Here is a 17,034-nt window from a genome sequence, read left to right as displayed (position 1 = left end):
TCCCACACTATAAAATGTTTTGCTGGGTATACAATCTGGCTTGCCTATAAGAAACTTTCAAGCATTAGCATCAGCCAGTTTTCTGGTGTAGATCTTAAAACAGCCTGATTAACAGTCCTGTAGGGTCAGTAATTGGTACATTGTCCACCTGTACTTTGAGTCTTATTCTGTGCTACTCCTCCTCCCCACTCCCTTCAACCCCCCCCCCCCGCCCCCTGCCAACACCTTGGCTGCCCTGCCACTTGGTGTAATGCATAGGATGTGGTAAGCGGTCAGTACATATTGAGTTAATGTCTCCTTGAGATCCCCGAGCACCTGTACAGTAGAGCTTTGGACTAGGTCAGTGGTTCTCACCCATATTGTTTCTTGCCTTCACCTTGTTTTGATATACTACATACCCTGTAGTATTTTTTTATTAGCTACTTTAGTGATACTTAACCAAGCCTTGAGGGATCTAGGGAATTAGTGGAAGTGTATCCTACAACAGTTCAGGCAGCCTTCTTCCACTTGAGGTGGCAGAGTGGTAGGGGGATGGCAGGTATCCTTTTCCGTCACTGCCTCACCCCATTTAAGAATTACTGGACTCGAGAGGTGGAGATGATCAAGGGCCCTTCCAGTTCAGCTCTTCGTAAGTAGACACTAGGTCTGACTTCCTCACAGTCCATTCTTCCTGACACATAGCACAGCATTAGTCCTTGCCTACAGTGCCAAGGAAAATTATGAGTAGAAGAGGATTCTCCTTAAAGATTTAGACAGCCAAGATACACACACACACACACACACACACACACACACACACACACACGTGTATGTGTGTGTGTGTGTGTGTGTGTGTAACTATTTAATCCTTAACTCTTTTTAAGAAAAATTTATTACAGATTTTTAAACATGTGCTCTTTGCTTCCAGCTCCACAGCATTTGTCCTGCTCATGGCTCACCAGCTTCTCTGGCCAGCTGCTGCTTCACCCCACCCTCACCCTGCCCCTCCTATAGGTGGTTCCCAGCATCTCCAGACTCTTTGGACTTGGCAGTATCCCCTCAATCCAAGGCATCTGATTTTCATATTCTCATGCTGGCAGCCTGCAGTTTAGCCAGCTGAAGCTCCCCCAGGATCTATCTTTAGCCCACCCCCTCCCCCCTTCCCCTTTGGCAGAAGAAAACCATTTTTTTTTATAGCTATATAGTGTAAGTTTTATTTTCATTATAAAAGAAACCTGCCCCCTTTCCAGAAAATGGAAATATAGTGATCATCTCTATTTCCTCCACATTTTGTTATGTTTCCCATCTGTTATTTTTCTATGTAAATTTTGATATAACAATCAGTGTATGGGTTTTATAATCTCATTTTAAGTTTAATGATCTAGAACGGCACTGTCCAGTTTGGTAGCCACTAGCCACATGTGGCTGCTGAGCACTTGAAACATGGCTAGTCCAATCTGAAATGTGCTGAAAGTATAAAACATGTGTCGGATGTCAAGACTTAGTATGAAAATATCTTACTGATATTTTTGTATACCACTTACACACTGAAATGCTGATATTGTGGATCTATTAAATAGAATACTCTGAAGTTATTAATTTTACTTGTTTCTTTTTACTTTTTTAATGTGGTACTAGAGAATTTAAAAGTACATATGTGGCTGGCATTATATTTCTGTTGGACAGTGCTGGGCTAGAATGATTGTTGCTTTCTTACTATGAGCTGCTTATAACCATCTTTGTAAACAAATTTTTTTCATTGCAGTATAATTTACATACCTTAAAATTTACCCATTTTAAGTGTACACAGTTCAGTGAATTTACACAGTTGTGCCATCACCACAATCCAGTTTTAGAACATTTATCACCCCAAAAAGATCCCTCATGCCCTTTTGCAGTCACTCTCCATTCCAACCCCTAGTCCCAGGCAACCACTAATCTGCCTTCTGTCACTAGAGATTTGCCTTTTCTAGACAGTTCTTATAAATGGAATAATATGTGGTCTTTTGCATCCAGCTTCTTTCACTTAGCATAATGTTTTTGAGGTTCATCCATGTTGTAGCATGTGTCAGAACCTCATTTCTATTTATGGTAGAATAATATTCCATTGTATGAATGTATCACATTTTGTTTATCCATTCACCACTTGATGGATATTTGGGTCATTTTTAACAGCTACAGAATGTGAGGAGAGCCTTTTTAAATAACTACATAGGACATGGTAAACTAACATTGCCAAAGTGAGGGTGCAGGTTGAGATAAGAGTCAGGAGCATTAAGTTCTATTTCTGGCCCTGCTACTTGAAGCTTCTCTGGGACTCAGTTTTCACATCTATAGAATCAAGGCTGGGTTTAGGTCATTCAGCAAGTACTACTGCTAGAACTCCCTGTGTGTACAAGGCCTCTGGCCAGCACCTTGAAGACAAATAAACCAGTCCCTACCTTCAGGTATGTGCAGTTGAGTGGACAACAGAGGTGAGTAGACAAGTGGAATAAATGTTAGAGGTGCTTCAGAAGAACAACAGACTGTGTCATTAGGAAGAGGGGGTCAGGAAAGCATTTGTAGAAGGAATGATCCTTGAGGGAAGAGTAACAGTGGCTTCAATCATGTGGACATGGAGTTTCAAGTAAGGGGTTCTCAGCAGGGGCATTGCTGGTCAGATTTGCATTTTTTGGAAGATAATTCTAGTGCTTGGTAATGGGGGCCAGTACAATAATCCAGGCAAGAAATGCTGTTGCATCTTTGAAAAGAAAATGTATTGGAGGTGGGAGCTGATGCATGACCTGGATAAATGCGGAGATGTATTCATGAATGGGAAATTTCAGTGTCATGAGGATGTTAATTCTCCCCATTAATCTAGAATCCTAGCAGATTGTTTTGAAGGGTATAAACATTTTAGGCTCTTGATATATATCAGTAATAATATCTTAGTTTTAGTTACTGGTCCCATTACCAGCCTTGCACCTATTTCACTGTGTGTTCATCAGCATTGAATATTCATCTTAATATTCATCTCAAAAAACTTTGTGAGGCTCCTCCTAAAGATGGCAAACTAACACATGGCTGCTTCCATTCCTTGCTGAAACTCCACTAAAATGGCACAAAGGGCTTTTTTTTTTTAAGGTAAAAAATTATTAAAATGGAGAAAAGAGAGAGATCAAAATTCTTGAAACTAGAAAACAGATAAGAAAATTGAAACTTAAGCCAGTATTGAAACATCTCAGAACCAAGCAACCTGATATATAGTTCAGAATCCCCCAGAGGTTCAGTAGTCAGTGGCACCAGACATTCTGGGAGGAAAGAAGAATGAGGTGAAAATAAGGATTCATTCATGTCTATAAGAAGCTGTGAGATCCCCTGCCATGCTGGGCAGCTGGAAATGTGACCCTCCCTCACTAAAGCAGAAGACTGGAGATTTACTTTTGAAGAGGTTAAAATAAAATATCTCTGGACAGAGGTCTAGGTACAGTTGAGGATGGAGAAAGTGAAAATAGTAGGATTCATCATTGTATGAGTGATGGATGCTGAGGTTCCCAGTCTTCACTTGGTTCTCAGAACTAGCAGCTAGATGTTTTTCTTTCAGGCAAAAAAAAAAAAAAAAAAAAAAAAAAAAAAAAAAAAAGGAGTTTTCCCTGGAGAATCTTGAGTGACCTGAAAAGAAAGACCTACAGTTTCCCAAACTAAATGGCTCAGCCACATCACCCTACAGCGACAGTTGACAGACTTCGCCTATATACTCAGAACTTCCATTCAGCTTTTCCATTTTTTACTCTTAAAAAAGTAGACAGCCACAGATTAACAGACAACTGAGGAAACTCTAGAAAACAGAACCAAACAACAACAAAAAAGCAACCTGTATAAACAGAGGTTAGGCAGGGAGAGAAGTAAACTTCAAAAAGAAAAGGGATGGGGTGCTGGGTGGCTCATTCGGTTGAGCATCCATCTTCAGCTCAGGTCATGATCTCGTGGTGAATGGATTCAAGCCCCACATCGGGCTCTGTGCTGACAGCTCAGAGCCTGGAGCCTGTTTCAGATTCTGTCTCCCTCTCTCCCTGACCCTCTCCTGCTTATGCGCTCACTTGCTCACTCTCTCTGAAAAATAAACATTAAAAGAACTTGAAAAGGGAAGGAAATCTCACTAAGATCTTCAGAGATGAGCATATATTGCAAACTGAAATAAGAACAGGATACTCTAAAAAGAACATCCTGATGAACAAAAAAGAGCTCTTGGAAATTAAAATTGTGATAGCAAAAGTGGAAGAAAAAGGTTTAGAGGATAAACAGTAAAGATGGGAAATGGTAACGAAAGTTGAGAAAAGGTAGAGAATTTGTTCAGAAGGTTCTATATTCAAATGAGTTCTGAAAAGAGCAGAGATGAAAACAAATCATTAATGAAATCATTCAAGAAAATTTTCCTGAACTAAAAGACCCAAGCTTTCAGAATTGAAGCGCCTACCCAGTACATGAATGAAAATAGATCTACACCAAGTATATCTGGTAAAATTTTTATATCAAACACTTGGACCAGAAAAAATCCTACAAGCTCTCTGAGAGAGCAAAGAGGTTTAATTCATAGCACTAGAAATCAGGATGGCTTCAGACTTTTCAAAAGCATCACTAGAATCTAGAAGACTAGAGCCATGCCTTCGAAATGGTTTTCAATTTGGAATTCTATATGGTCAAATTATGCAGTATGAGAGTAGAATAGAAACATTTTCAAAGAAAAAGTTGTTCCCACTGTTTCCTAGGCAGCTATTGGAGGATGTGCTCAAGTACAGCAAAAGAATACACCAAGAAAGAGGAAGGCCTGGGATCTAGGAAACAGGAGATCATCATGGCAGAGTGACGATCCAGGGAGTATAGTGTAGCTGGTTCAGGTTGGAACAGATCATAAGGCTCTGCAACAGAAAAGTGAAAACTGATAGACGAGAAGAGGGTTGGACACTTGTCTAAAAGGTTGGGATTGAATTACTAATACATGCACGGAAAACTAAGCGAACTGAGAAATAATAGGTGGCTATTTTCAGTATAGTCGAGAGGCATGTTATTTAGGGTTGTTAAGGAGAATGCCAAAATAGAAGAGGTGAAAGTGATTGGCTTTCACCAATAGAAGAGGCGGGGTGGGGGGGCAGAGACAGAGAATCCCAAGCAGGCTCTGCACTGTCAGCACAGAGCTCGATGCGGGGCTTGAAGCCATGAACCACGAGATTGTGACCTGAACTGAAATCAAGAGTCAGATGCTTAACCAACTGAGCCATCCAGGCGCCCCAGGGCCTGCTGATTTTAAAACAAATCTTGTAGAACACATGGCTCTGGGAACTGCATATATGACTGATAAAAATAATTATTAATGAAAAAGGCTTAGCCAGCTTAATGAAAAGTGAGATTTTAAATTTTTATAAAAATTACTAGGAAAGTTGAAATACTTTGGTACGTACATTTCCTACTTTTGACTCTGATCTTCCTGTTGGCTGCCAACATAAGTCACAACTTTGAGAGCAGAGGCCAGTGGTCGGTCCTTTTGGAATTGGATCTGGAACTCTGTTGTCACACTGTTTCCTCAAGCTCTCCTTTGTCTCCTTAAGAACCCTGCACTTAAATCAGGTTTCCTGACCTTTTTCTTCCTCAGGTTGTCCGTACAAACCAGTGTGCAGGAGAATTTGTCATTACCTTCCCTCGTGCTTACCACAGTGGCTTCAACCAAGGCTACAACTTTGCGGAGGCTGTCAACTTTTGCACTGCTGACTGGGTGAGTGGAGTGTGGTGGGTTGGCAGGGAGAAGCAGGAGGGATGTGGGGAAGCTGAGGCACCATGGCCTTCAGACTTGGCCACACTCAACCGTGAATCTGTGCACAGTTGCCAGCTGGGCGCCAATGCATTGAGCACTACCGCCGGCTCCGAAGATACTGCGTCTTCTCCCATGAGGAGCTCATCTGTAAGATGGCTGCCTGCCCAGAGAAGCTGGACCTGAACCTGGCCGCAGCTGTGCATAAGGAGATGTTCATCATGGTGCAGGAGGAACGGCGTCTACGAAAGGCCCTGCTTGAAAAGGTAGGGTGGAGGGGAGAGTGCCCTGAATTAGGCACCCTAGCCCGGCAGAAGTGGGGGAAGAAAGAAGTAGATGTACCCTCTAGTCTTGGAGTGTAGTAAAAAGAACTAGATGCATCTGGATTAGAAATCCCTTTCCATTCTCTGCTCTGCCATTTATCAACAGCTGTGAGCAAGTTAATTTACTTTGCAGAGTGTCCTAATCCATCTCTGAAAAATGGGGATTATAACGTCTATCTTTTTGGATAGTTGAGTAGATTAAAGATTATGTTAAGTAACTGACCCGCAGCAGGTCCTGGTGTTACCGCTGTTTGTCATTATTTAAATAACCCGACAGGACAGCCTGGCATATGAAACCCCCACTGCTGATTAGCTGGGTGACCTGTTCAGGTTGCATAACCTCTCATAGTCTCACTTCCCTACTCTGGAAAATGGGACTAAATACCACATTTGCAAGGGAGTTGTAAAGCTTGAGTAAGGTCATTTATTTATGTCAAAGTATCTATTATTATGCTTGCAACGTAGCAGCTGCTGTTGTTGGTAATAGTAACACATGAAGGAAATGATTGAAATATGGAACATTTTTTAGCAAATGCCATTTTATTGCATTCAGATGGTTCAGTAGCCCAAACTAGGGTGACACTACCAAATACAAAGGCGGTCCTCCTTTAGTAGATTTCTCGTAAGCCTGTGGTCAGCTGTGTTTGTAGACCAGTGGGAGTGCTACTCTTGTAGCTCAGCTGCCTTCTTAAAGTTCCACTCTTGCCCAACTAGGGAATTGACTTAGAGTCCTACATAATATTACAAGGGAATGCTGGTCCTGAGGGATCCCTTGCTGCCCATTTGGGGTAATCCTTTCTTATTTTAAAGCTCATTTATAATTTGCCTATGAGCATGGGCTGTAAGGAGAATTGCAGCTGTGGTGATGTTGGAAGTCTCTGGTGTTAGTTGGTAAGCCCCTGGGCTTTTCCAGGCATCATTCTCTTTCTCTATTCAGTGCAGTTATTAAATGATGACCCTGAGGTTGTACCAGACTGCAAGAAGGAGCCACAGCAAGGTGGGAAGACAAGGTGTTCTCATCCTGACCCTGAGAATTCGTTATACTTGGTCCTTACTGTAGAGAAAGGTTCTCGACCCCCTAGTCTTAAAAATCTGTAAAAGACTGTGTGTGTGTATTTGAGCACTTTTATGGGGAGAGGGCTCGTACCTTGTATCCAATTCTCAGAGGAGCCTATGTTCCAAAAATACCTAGGAGCTTCGTCCTTAGAGCATTCTCTGGCTTTATAGTCAAAATAGACTGTCATCAGATTCTTACTTTGGGCAGGTTACAGACCCTCTGAGACATAGTTTCCTCCTCAGTAAAATGGGATAGGCCTGTGAGAATAGGTATCCTTAATCTGAAAATTAAAGTTAATAATAGGAAATATTTGTTGAGCACTTACTCTTTTTTTTTTTTTTCTTTTCTACGGTTACCATGCTGTACATTAGATCCCCCAGACCTGCTCAACTTTTGACTGGAAGTGTGTGTCCTCGACCAATATCTCCCATTTCCCCTACTCCCCAGCACTTGGAAACCACTATTCTACTCTGTGTCTATGAATTTGGCTTTTTTAGTGTGTGTCCTCGACCAATATCTCCCATTTCCCCTACTCCCCAGCACTTGGAAACCACTATTCTACTCTGTGTCTATGAATTTGGCTTTTTTAGATTCCACACATAAGTGATATCCTATAGTATTTGTTTTTTTCTTTGGCTGACGTACTTGACTTAGTATAACGTTCACCAGGCTCATCCATGTCTTACAAATGCCAGGATTATCTTCTTTCTCATGGCTGGATAATATTACATTGTATGTATATATCACATTTTTCTGATCTGTTCAGCCACTGATGAACTCTTAGGTTGTTTCCATAGCTTGGCTGTTGTGAATAATGCTGCAGTGATCATGGGAGTGCAGATATCTCTTTGAGATTCTTATTTCCTTTGGGTATATATCCAGGATTGAGATTGCTAGATCATAGGGTAGTTCTATTTTTAATTTTTTGAAGAACCTCCATACTATTTTCCAAGTAGCTGAGTCAGTTTACATTCCCACTAACAGTGTGCAAGGGTTCCCTTTTTTCCACATCCATGCCAACACTTATCTCTCTTGGTAATAGCCATTCTGACAGGTGTAAGGTGATATCACATTGTGGTTTTGATTTGTACTTCCCTGATGGTAGTCCTGTTGAGTGTATATTCATGTACCTCTTGCCCATTTGTATCTCTTTGGAAAAGTATCTGTTCAGGTTCTCTGCCCATGTTTTTTTTTTCTTTTTTTTAAATTTTTTTTTTTTAATGTTTGTTTATTTTTGAGACAGAGAGAGACAGAGCATGAGCAGGGAAGGGGCAGAGAGAGAGAGAGACATAGAATGTGAAGCAGGCTCCAGGCTCTGAGCTGTCACCACAGAGCCCGACACGGGGCTCAAACTCACGAACTGTGAGATCATGACCTGAGCCGAGTCAGACGCTTAACCGACGGAGCCACCCAGGCGCCCCACTGCCCATGTTTTTTTAAATCACATTGTTTGTGGGTTTTTTTTTTTTTTTGCTATTGAGTTGGATGAGTTCCTTATATGTTTTGGATATTAATCCTTTATCAAACAGATGATTTACAAATACTTTCTCCCATTCCATAGGTTGCCTTTTCATTTTGTTGATGATTTCTTCTGCTGTGCAGATGCTGTTATAGTAGTCCCACTTACTTATTTTTGCTTTTGTTGCTTGTGCTTAGGTGTCCTATCCAAGAAGTTATTGCCAGGACCAATGTCAAGGAACTTTATCACTATGTTCTCTTTTAGGAGTTTTACGGTTTTAGGCATTACATTTAAGTCTTTAATCAATTTCAAGTTAATTTTCACGAGTGGTAGAAGGGTCCAAATTCATCTGTATGTGGTTACTCAGTTTTCCCACTGTCATTTATTGAAGAGACTGTCCTTTCTGTATTGAGTATTCTTGGCTCCCATATCAAATGTTAATTGACTTTATTTATTTTGGGGTTTATTTCAGGGCTTAATTCTGTTCCATTTGTCTGTGTGTCTATTTTTATGCAAGTACCATACTGTTTTAATTATTATAGCTTTGTAGTATAGTTCAAAGTCAGGAAGTATGATGCATCCAGTTTTGTTCTTTCTCAAGATTATTTTGGCTGTTAGGGATATTTTGTGGTTCCACTTCTTCTAAGTGTTAAGATACTTTTCTAAGTCTTAGTCACTGCACCTTTGTTAATTTTCGTAACAGTACAGTGAGGATGGTGCCATTATCTCCAACTTAATAAGACAGCGAAACAGAAATCCAGAGAGGTTTAAGTAATTTACTCAACATCACACAACTAATAAGAGGCAGAGCGAGATTTGTAACGTACAATGGACTCATATCTTATGCAGAGGTTAGATGTTAGAGTCAATGTAGAACAAAAACTGTTAGTCCAAATTTCCCTTTAGAAATCCCAAAAATTGCCCATAAGGTACAGCATTGTGTTGTCTTTTGGTTACTTCAGCCTAGCTGGGTTTTCGTCCATTTTTGGAACAGATGGCTTTTTCTTCATCTGAGTGACAGATGAAGTCATTGGCATAGGTTTGGAAACCATGTTGTTGAAAAAAAAAATTGTATCTTTAGACACTGGACACAAGCACAGAGTCTTATTTCTGTGAGTTATATGTGTGCATGCAGCGTGTCCTGCCTGCTAAGCTGCCAGCATGGTGCCTGGAACACTGGGTGCCAAGGGACCGGAAGCCAGCATCGTTTCCCTTGCACATAGCCTTTCTCTCAGCCGCTCCCGCACGTTGCCACCTCTGTGGTGCCTTGATCCACCACCTCACCTCCTTTCACCCATAAAGGCCCTCTCTGCTGATCTGAATCCTACCCAATTTTTCTTCCTCTCAGCCCTCACTGATCTTGCCCTGGTTCATCTGATTCCTCCAGTTTTGAGAGTTTGAACTTCACAGAGGCAGTATGTTCTAGGAGTTTGCTCTCCACAGCTCTTAGCACAGATTGTGGAGTCTAGGTTGAGGCTTGGTTGTGGCAGCGATGGGGGCATTTCTGCAGCCCTGTTCTGGTTCTGTATGACGTGTGTGGGTTGAATTGCCCCCAGGGCATCACGGAAGCTGAGCGAGAGGCTTTTGAGCTACTCCCAGATGACGAGCGCCAATGCATCAAGTGCAAGACCACATGCTTCCTGTCAGCTCTGGCCTGCTACGACTGCCCGGATGGGCTTGTCTGCCTTTCCCACATCAATGACCTCTGCAAGTGCTCCAGTAGCCGGCAGTACCTGCGGTGAGCCAAGGACCTATTATGAAGGAAGTGGGCTGAGGAGGGGGATACAGAGCTGGGCCAGATGTGCTTCCCTGCTGTCTTCGTCCAGGTATCGATACACCTTGGATGAGCTCCCTGCTATGCTGCATAAACTGAAGGTTCGGGCCGAGTCCTTTGACACCTGGGCCAACAAAGTTCGAGTGGCCCTGGAGGTGGAGGATGGGCGGAAGCGCAGTGAGTGATGGGGGGACGGAGGGACTCCACAGGCAAGTTCTCTTCCCTTTTGTTCTGTACCTCCCCACCCCCTTCTCTGCCTTTACTCAATACTGCCTACTCCTTGCCGCTCTCATTCTCTCTCCAGGCCTTGAAGAGCTGAGGGCACTAGAGTCTGAGGCCCGTGAACGGAGGTTTCCTAACAGTGAGCTGCTGCAGCAACTGAAGAACTGCCTGAGTGAGGCAGAGGCCTGCGTGTCCCGGGCTCTGGGACTAGTCAGCGGCCAGGAAGCAGGGTATGACAGTGCGACGTGTGGGGTTCAGGTAGCCTGCTGAGGAGCCAGCACCTAGAAGGAGTGGGCTCTGAATGCCACTGGGCAGATGACAGCAGGAAGCTGACAAGCACTACAGCGCAAGGTGGCCTAAGAGGTGTCGGGAGGGCAGGGAGATCAGGCAACTAGGATGGAGAAGAGTGCCTCAGTGCTAAGAAAGCTAGAAATGGTCCTTTTTATCAGTACCTGGAGATGTCAGACAGGCTGAGGGATTTTGTGGCCAGAGAGGAGTTGTGGAAGGTTTAGGGACAAAGAAAGGACACAGAAGAATAAACCTGATCAGAGAATTCGCAGTAGAGGATGAGCTAAAAAGTTCAGCCTTTGTTACTATCATTTAGTTTCTCAGCTTCCCCCGCCCCCCCAACATATCCTATATTCCCCCCTTCCAATTCTTTGCTCTCATCATATGAATGTGCTTATATCTTAAACCCTCCTCCCTCTGATCTGGCTAGTTGGGGGCACTGAAGTGTGAGAGATCCAGGTGGGCAAGCATGAGAAAAGGCATTGGGTCTGAGTGCAGAGATGGAGGGAGGGGACTGGGTTTGGACCTGAAACCCCACATGTGAAACTCCATAGCCCCCACAGGGTGGCTGGTCTACAGATGACCCTGGCTGAGCTCCGGGCATTTCTGGACCAGATGAACAACCTGCCTTGTGCCATGCACCAGATTGGGGATGTCAAGGTGAGGAGGAGTGCACTCAGAGTGCTGATAAGGATTCAGGGGGATTGGGAGACCCGAGCAGCAGGCTACTCTTGGCTTCCTTCAAAAGCATCAAGTGTTTGGGCAAGATAGGATGCACTTATGAGAATAACAGGAGATAGGCAAAGGGGGTTTGAGGGCCAGGTGGCAAGGGGTAAGTACAGGATATGGAGTCAAGGGAATGTGTCCTGGTGGAAGTGGAAGAAGATAAAGGACCAAGGATGTTTGTGGGCCTAGAAAGCTGAGTCAAGTTCAGGGAGGTAGAGGAGAGGTGGGATGAAGAAGGCAGTGACACCAGCATGAGCATAGGGGTTTGTGAGAAGGCCAAGTGTAGCAAGTGTGTTCTGGGCCAAGGGTCTCCTGGTGCTAAACATCAGAATCCTCTGGGGACTTTCGCAAAGCACAGACTCTTGACCAAACCCTATTAAGAATCTCTACGGGTGGGGCCCAGGCATCTGCATTTTAATAAATTCCTCAGAGCATTCTACCAGGTACTGAGTATTAGGAACTGTTGTCTTAGGGTGTGGGACAGGAAGAGAGTGCAGCCCCTGTTAGGTGCTTTTCCCAAATACTGGAGGGTAAGAAGGTAGGTGGGGCAAAGGTATTTGGCCGTGGCACCTCAAAGTGTGCCCAGCTGAGGAGTTTCTTCTTCATCTGTGTCCCGGTAGGGTATTCTGGAACAGGTGGAGGCCTACCAGGCTGAGGCCCGTGAGGCCCTGGCCTCACTGCCCTCCAGTCCAGGGCTACTGCAGTCCCTGTTGGAGAGGGGGCAGCTGCTAGGGGTGGAGGTGCCCGAGGCCCAGCAGCTCCAGCGGCAGGTGGAACAGGCACGATGGCTGGATGAGGTGAAGCGCACGCTGGCCCCCTCAGCCCGGAGGGGCACCCTGGCTGTCATGCGGGGACTTTTGGTCGCGGGTGCTAGCGTAGCCCCTAGCCCTGCTGTGGACAAAGCCCGGGCTGAGCTGCAGGAGCTGCTGACCATTGCTGAACGCTGGGAGGAGAAAGCCCACCTCTGCTTGGAGGCCAGGTAGGTCCAGCCTCCTCCCCTACCTGCTCTACCCTAACCGTCAAAGTTTAGTGGAGAAGCCAGAAATGATTCCCATGGGTGGCCTTGGGTACCAGACTCTGTCACTGGTGTATTGACTTTCTTCCCCTTTTTTCCTCCCTAGCTTATCTTTTAAAACTCCATATATACATAGAGGCAGAGATAGGCTAGTGGGGAAGCAGAGATGGACAGATACAGAGACGTATAGTGGCACCAGCTCCACGGGCTGACGTGGGCACACGTGTGAGCACAAGTACTAACAGGCAGGTGGACAGCTGTCCATAGAAAGAAGCCACACACAGGGCAGTCTGACGAACTGGAGTGCCAGGTTAATCTTTCCAGTTGTGTAGGAAGTGTGAACAGGATGACAGACTGATTGGCCAGGCAGAGGCATGAAGGCTGTGGCAGAAGTCGGGTGGGTGCATGCAGTCTGGAGCAAACAGGGACCAGCAGCCCCCTGTAGGCAGAGTACTAGCAGGTAGGCCCACATGGCAGCTTCAGGGTCCCATGCCGATATACCTGGCGGTCAGGCCGGGCTGCTGGTCAAGCAGATTACCCTACACTGAGGCCTCTTTTTTCCCTACCTTCAGGCAGAAGCATCCACCAGCCACACTCGAGGCCATAATCCATGAGGCAGAAAACATCCCTGTTCACCTGCCCAACATCCAGGCTCTCAAGGAGGCTCTTGCTAAGGCCCGGGCCTGGATTGCTGATGTGGATGAGATCCAAGTGAGGACCCTGTTGCCCCCTGAACCTCCACCCCAGGCCTTCAGTCCAGCCAGGAGAGCTGGCATACACTGGGTTGCGGTGGGTTGGGTGGGCTAGAGAAGTGAGCGCAGTACATCTAGTGGAGGCAAAATGGGCTTGGTGTGGTGAGCAGCGTGAAGAGGGATTGCAGGACCAGCCTGAGGGCAGAGAGGTTGTAGAAAGGGTGAGAATGGTAGGGGCAGGGAGGGTGGGAGAGGCAGGCCACAAGAGGATGATTAGTCTGGCAGTCACTGGCACTGACTGGTATCAGGGGACAAGCCAGTGGATGTAGGAGCTACAGGAGTGCTTCCCGTGGGATGATCCCTGGTTTGTTCTACCCGAAGACTACCAGTTCAGTCCCTCCTCCCAGCTCAGGGCTGGGCAGAGTAGTACCATCAGTAGATGTTGGCAAGTTGACTGGAGCTTTCTCTTGTCCCTGTCCCAGAATGGTGACCACTACCCCTGCTTGGATGACTTAGAGGGCCTGGTGGCTGTGGGCCGGGACTTACCTGTGGGCTTGGAGGAGCTGAGACAGCTAGAGCTGCAGGTACTGACGGCACACTCCTGGAGGGAGAAGGCATCCAAGACTTTCCTCAAGAGGAATTCCTGCTACACGCTGCTGGAGGTAAGGCCTGGACCCTGACCCGCACCGTCTCCTGCCTCTGGCCCGGCTTTTGGGAGATGGCTCATGTGAGGATGTGGGGGTTTGGAAGTCCTGGCAGTGGGAGGTAGGAGAAGCCTAGTCATCCCTGCTCTGTCTGCCTGCCTTAGGTGCTCTGCCCGTGTGCAGACGCCGGCTCAGACAGCACCAAGCGCAGCCGGTGGATGGAGAAGGAGCTGGGGTTGTACAAATCTGACACGGAGCTGCTGGGACTGTCTGCACAGGACCTCAGGGACCCAGGCTCTGTGGTAAGGAGCTGGGGCCCTGTTTGGGAGAAGAGCCTGGTGGTGATAGGTGTCTGAATGGGGCAACCATGGCCAGACCGCTTGCTCCTGGGGCCTCACTTCTCCTGGTTTGGGAGTAGGGTGTTAATGGCGTCAGAGAAGGGAGGGGCTGGGCCGCTGACCTCCTCTCCCGCTGTCCTGGGCCTGCCAGATCGTGGCCTTCAAGGAGGGGGAACAGAAGGAGAAGGAGGGTATCCTGCAGCTGCGTCGCACCAACTCCGCCAAGCCCAGTCCACTGGCATCATCGACCACAGCTTCCTCTGCAACCTCCGTCTGTGTGTGTGGGCAGGTGCCGGCCGGGGTGGGAGCTCTGCAGTGTGACCTGTGTCAGGACTGGTTCCATGGGCGATGTGTGTCGGTACCCCGCCTCCTCAGCTCCCCAAGGCCCAGTCCCACCTCGTCCCCGCTGCTGGCCTGGTGGGAGTGGGACACCAAATTCTTGTGTCCGCTGTGCATGCGCTCACGGCGCCCCCGCCTGGAGACCATCCTGGCACTGCTGGTAGCCCTGCAGAGACTGCCTGTGCGGCTGCCTGAGGGCGAGGCCCTGCAGTGTCTCACAGAGAGGGCCATCAGCTGGCAAGGCCGTGCCAGGCAGGCTTTGGCCTCTGAGGATGTGACTGCTCTGTTGGGACGGCTGGCCGAGCTTCGCCAGCGGCTGCAGGCTGAACCCAGGCCTGAGGAACCCCCTACCTACCCTTCAGCCCCTGCCTCTGACCCTCTCAGAGAAGGCAGTGGCAAGGATATGCCCAAGGTGAGCTGCCCAACCCAGCTCTTGCCCTCAAATTCCTGCCTCCTAGCCCCCGCCCCTATTTAGGCGCCAGCCCTGTCCCTGCTCTCTGACTTCTGGCCTCTTTTGGCCTGGCCTCCCTGCCCCATCTTACATTCTGTCCGGATCCCCAGACTGCTCCGTGTGCTGCAGCCTTTGCTCTCCTCCTCCAGGAGGTGGAACGTCCCAAGTCTGGGGTTGGTGGGAAATAAGGGCCTGGTTTCACCGACCACTACCCATCCTTGCTCTTTGCAGGTCCAGGGGTTGCTGGAGAACGGAGACAGTGTGACCAGTCCTGAGAAGGTAGCCCCCGGGGAGGGCTCAGGTAAGAGAGGTAGGTCTAGGTGTGGGTAGGCTGTTGGTTGGATATCCCCAGTGACCCCTGTGGTCCTCGGCTCTGTTTTAGTGGTGGGGATACAACCAGGAGCAGCCTCTAACCCAGCCTGTCCCCGCAACCCACCAGACCTGGAGCTGCTTTCCTCGCTGTTGCCACAGTTGACTGGCCCTGTGTTGGAGCTGCCTGAGGCAACTCGGGCCCCTCTAGAGGAGCTTATGTTAGAAGGGGACCTGCTTGAGGTGACCCTGGATGAAAACCACAGCATTTGGCAGCTATTGCAGGCTGGGCAGCCTCCAGACATGGAGCGGATCCGCACACTTCTAGAGGTAAGGAGAGGGATGGACAGGGCCAGGAGGTCAGGCCAAGGAGGCAGGGAGCCCAGGCCTGACCACTGGCCCACACCTCTTTCTGCCTGTCTGATCACACAGCTGGAAAAGGCAGAGCGCCATGGGAGCCGGGCACGGGGCCGGGCGTTGGAGAGGCGGCGACGGCGGAAGGTGGATCGGGGTGGGGAGGGCGATGACCCAGCCCGAGAGGAGCTAGAGCCAAAGAGGGTACGGAGCTCAGGGCCAGAGGCTGAGGAGGCCCAGGAGGAGGAGGAGCTGGAGGAGGAGACTGGGGGTGAGGGCCCCCCCCAACCCCTGCCCACCACTGGCAGCCCCAGCACCCAGGAGAACCAGAATGGCTTGGAGCCGGCACTAGGGGCCACTTCAGGCCCCTCGGCCCCTTTCTCTACTCTGACTCCTAGGCTGCATGTGCCCTGCCCACAGCAGCCACCTCAGCAACAGTTGTGACAGTGGCTGAGCCTAGCACAGACCCCTAACAAAGACCCCCCCCCCCCCCCCCCCCGTTGGTCTCAAGGATCCTCTTTCTGACCATCAAGCCTGCTTCTTGGGAGGTGGGCAAGTAGGGGGGATGGCCACTGTCCCCCCCCCCCCCCCACTCCCCAGCCCACCCCTGAGTCCCTTGACTTTTATATTCTGACTCCAAGGTATTGTTCAGACCTCAGCTCCTGGGGGCTGGCCCCTGGAGTCCCCCTCCCTGGTAGCCTCTAACCAGCATTCCCAGACACCTGAGGCAGATAAACAGATGGGTGGGCAGGTGGGCAGGGGGGTGGCTGGGGCTGGGCCAGCACCATTCCAGAGACAAGGCCAGTGCGTACGCAAACTGGGGGAATCTCCTCTCCCTTCTCTCCCCAGTTCTGGCCCTGGCCAGGCCATGCTACACTAACCTCACCTCCCTCTCACTCTTTCTCCTCCCTCCCCTTTCCTACCTCTATTCCCCCACCTTTACCTCCCCCTTCCCCCTTCCCCCTTCCCCCTTCCCCCTTCCCCCTTCCCCCTTCCCCCTTCCCCTGACTGGTCTACCCAGGAGGAGGAAACTTCACATAGCTGTGCTCACAGTTTTTTATTTTAAATGAATTTGGCTGGGGAGCTCCCCATGATCTGAAGAAAGCTTTTGGTGCTTGTCCTCACAACCATCTTGACCTTCTCTCCCTGTCCCATCCCATCTCCTTTCCTCCTCCTGGGTTCATGTTGTAATAAAAGAAGATTGTTGGTGTGTAATTAATTTGTTCAAAAAAAAAAAAAAAAAGAAACTTGGTTCCAACTGAAGCCTATTTTAATTTTA

The 17,034-nt window shown here is 47.9% G+C and overlaps 1 protein-coding gene across 20 annotated transcripts in view; it reads left to right on the top strand.

Annotated features, from left to right (window-relative positions):
• KDM5C (lysine demethylase 5C) overlaps positions 1-17,034 on the top strand; it is a 34,792-nt gene that overhangs the window by 14,868 nt on the left and 2,890 nt on the right. For 8 of the 20 annotated variants that reach the window (XM_045051353.1, XM_023249342.2, XM_023249346.2 and 5 more), the window contains 14 exons: positions 5,609-5,728; positions 5,836-6,030; positions 10,160-10,341; positions 10,430-10,554; positions 10,682-10,829; positions 11,442-11,547; positions 12,234-12,592; positions 13,201-13,339; positions 13,803-13,982; positions 14,129-14,266; positions 14,454-15,053; positions 15,324-15,393; positions 15,475-15,731; positions 15,834-16,970. In XM_045051353.1, the coding sequence (XP_044907288.1) occupies positions 5,609-5,728; positions 5,836-6,030; positions 10,160-10,341; positions 10,430-10,554; positions 10,682-10,829; positions 11,442-11,547; positions 12,234-12,592; positions 13,201-13,339; positions 13,803-13,982; positions 14,129-14,266; positions 14,454-15,053; positions 15,324-15,393; positions 15,475-15,731; positions 15,834-16,199 (2,985 nt within the window). In that variant the 3' untranslated portion in view covers positions 16,200-16,970. Of the gene's footprint in view, positions 1-5,608; positions 5,729-5,835; positions 6,031-10,159; positions 10,342-10,429; positions 10,555-10,681; positions 10,830-11,441; positions 11,548-12,233; positions 12,593-13,200; positions 13,340-13,802; positions 13,983-14,128; positions 14,267-14,453; positions 15,054-15,323; positions 15,403-15,474; positions 15,732-15,833; positions 16,971-17,034 lie in introns of those variants that run through there. The other 12 variants (XM_045051354.1, XM_045051352.1, XM_023249340.2 and 9 more) reach the window with 9 other exon arrangements.

This window comes from Felis catus, chromosome X, assembly GCF_018350175.1.
Source record: "Felis catus isolate Fca126 chromosome X, F.catus_Fca126_mat1.0, whole genome shotgun sequence".
NCBI classification, from domain to species: Eukaryota; Metazoa; Chordata; class Mammalia; order Carnivora; family Felidae; genus Felis; species Felis catus.
The sequence above is the reverse complement of the archived record's forward strand: the minus strand, read 5'-3'. Positions and strand labels throughout refer to the sequence as shown.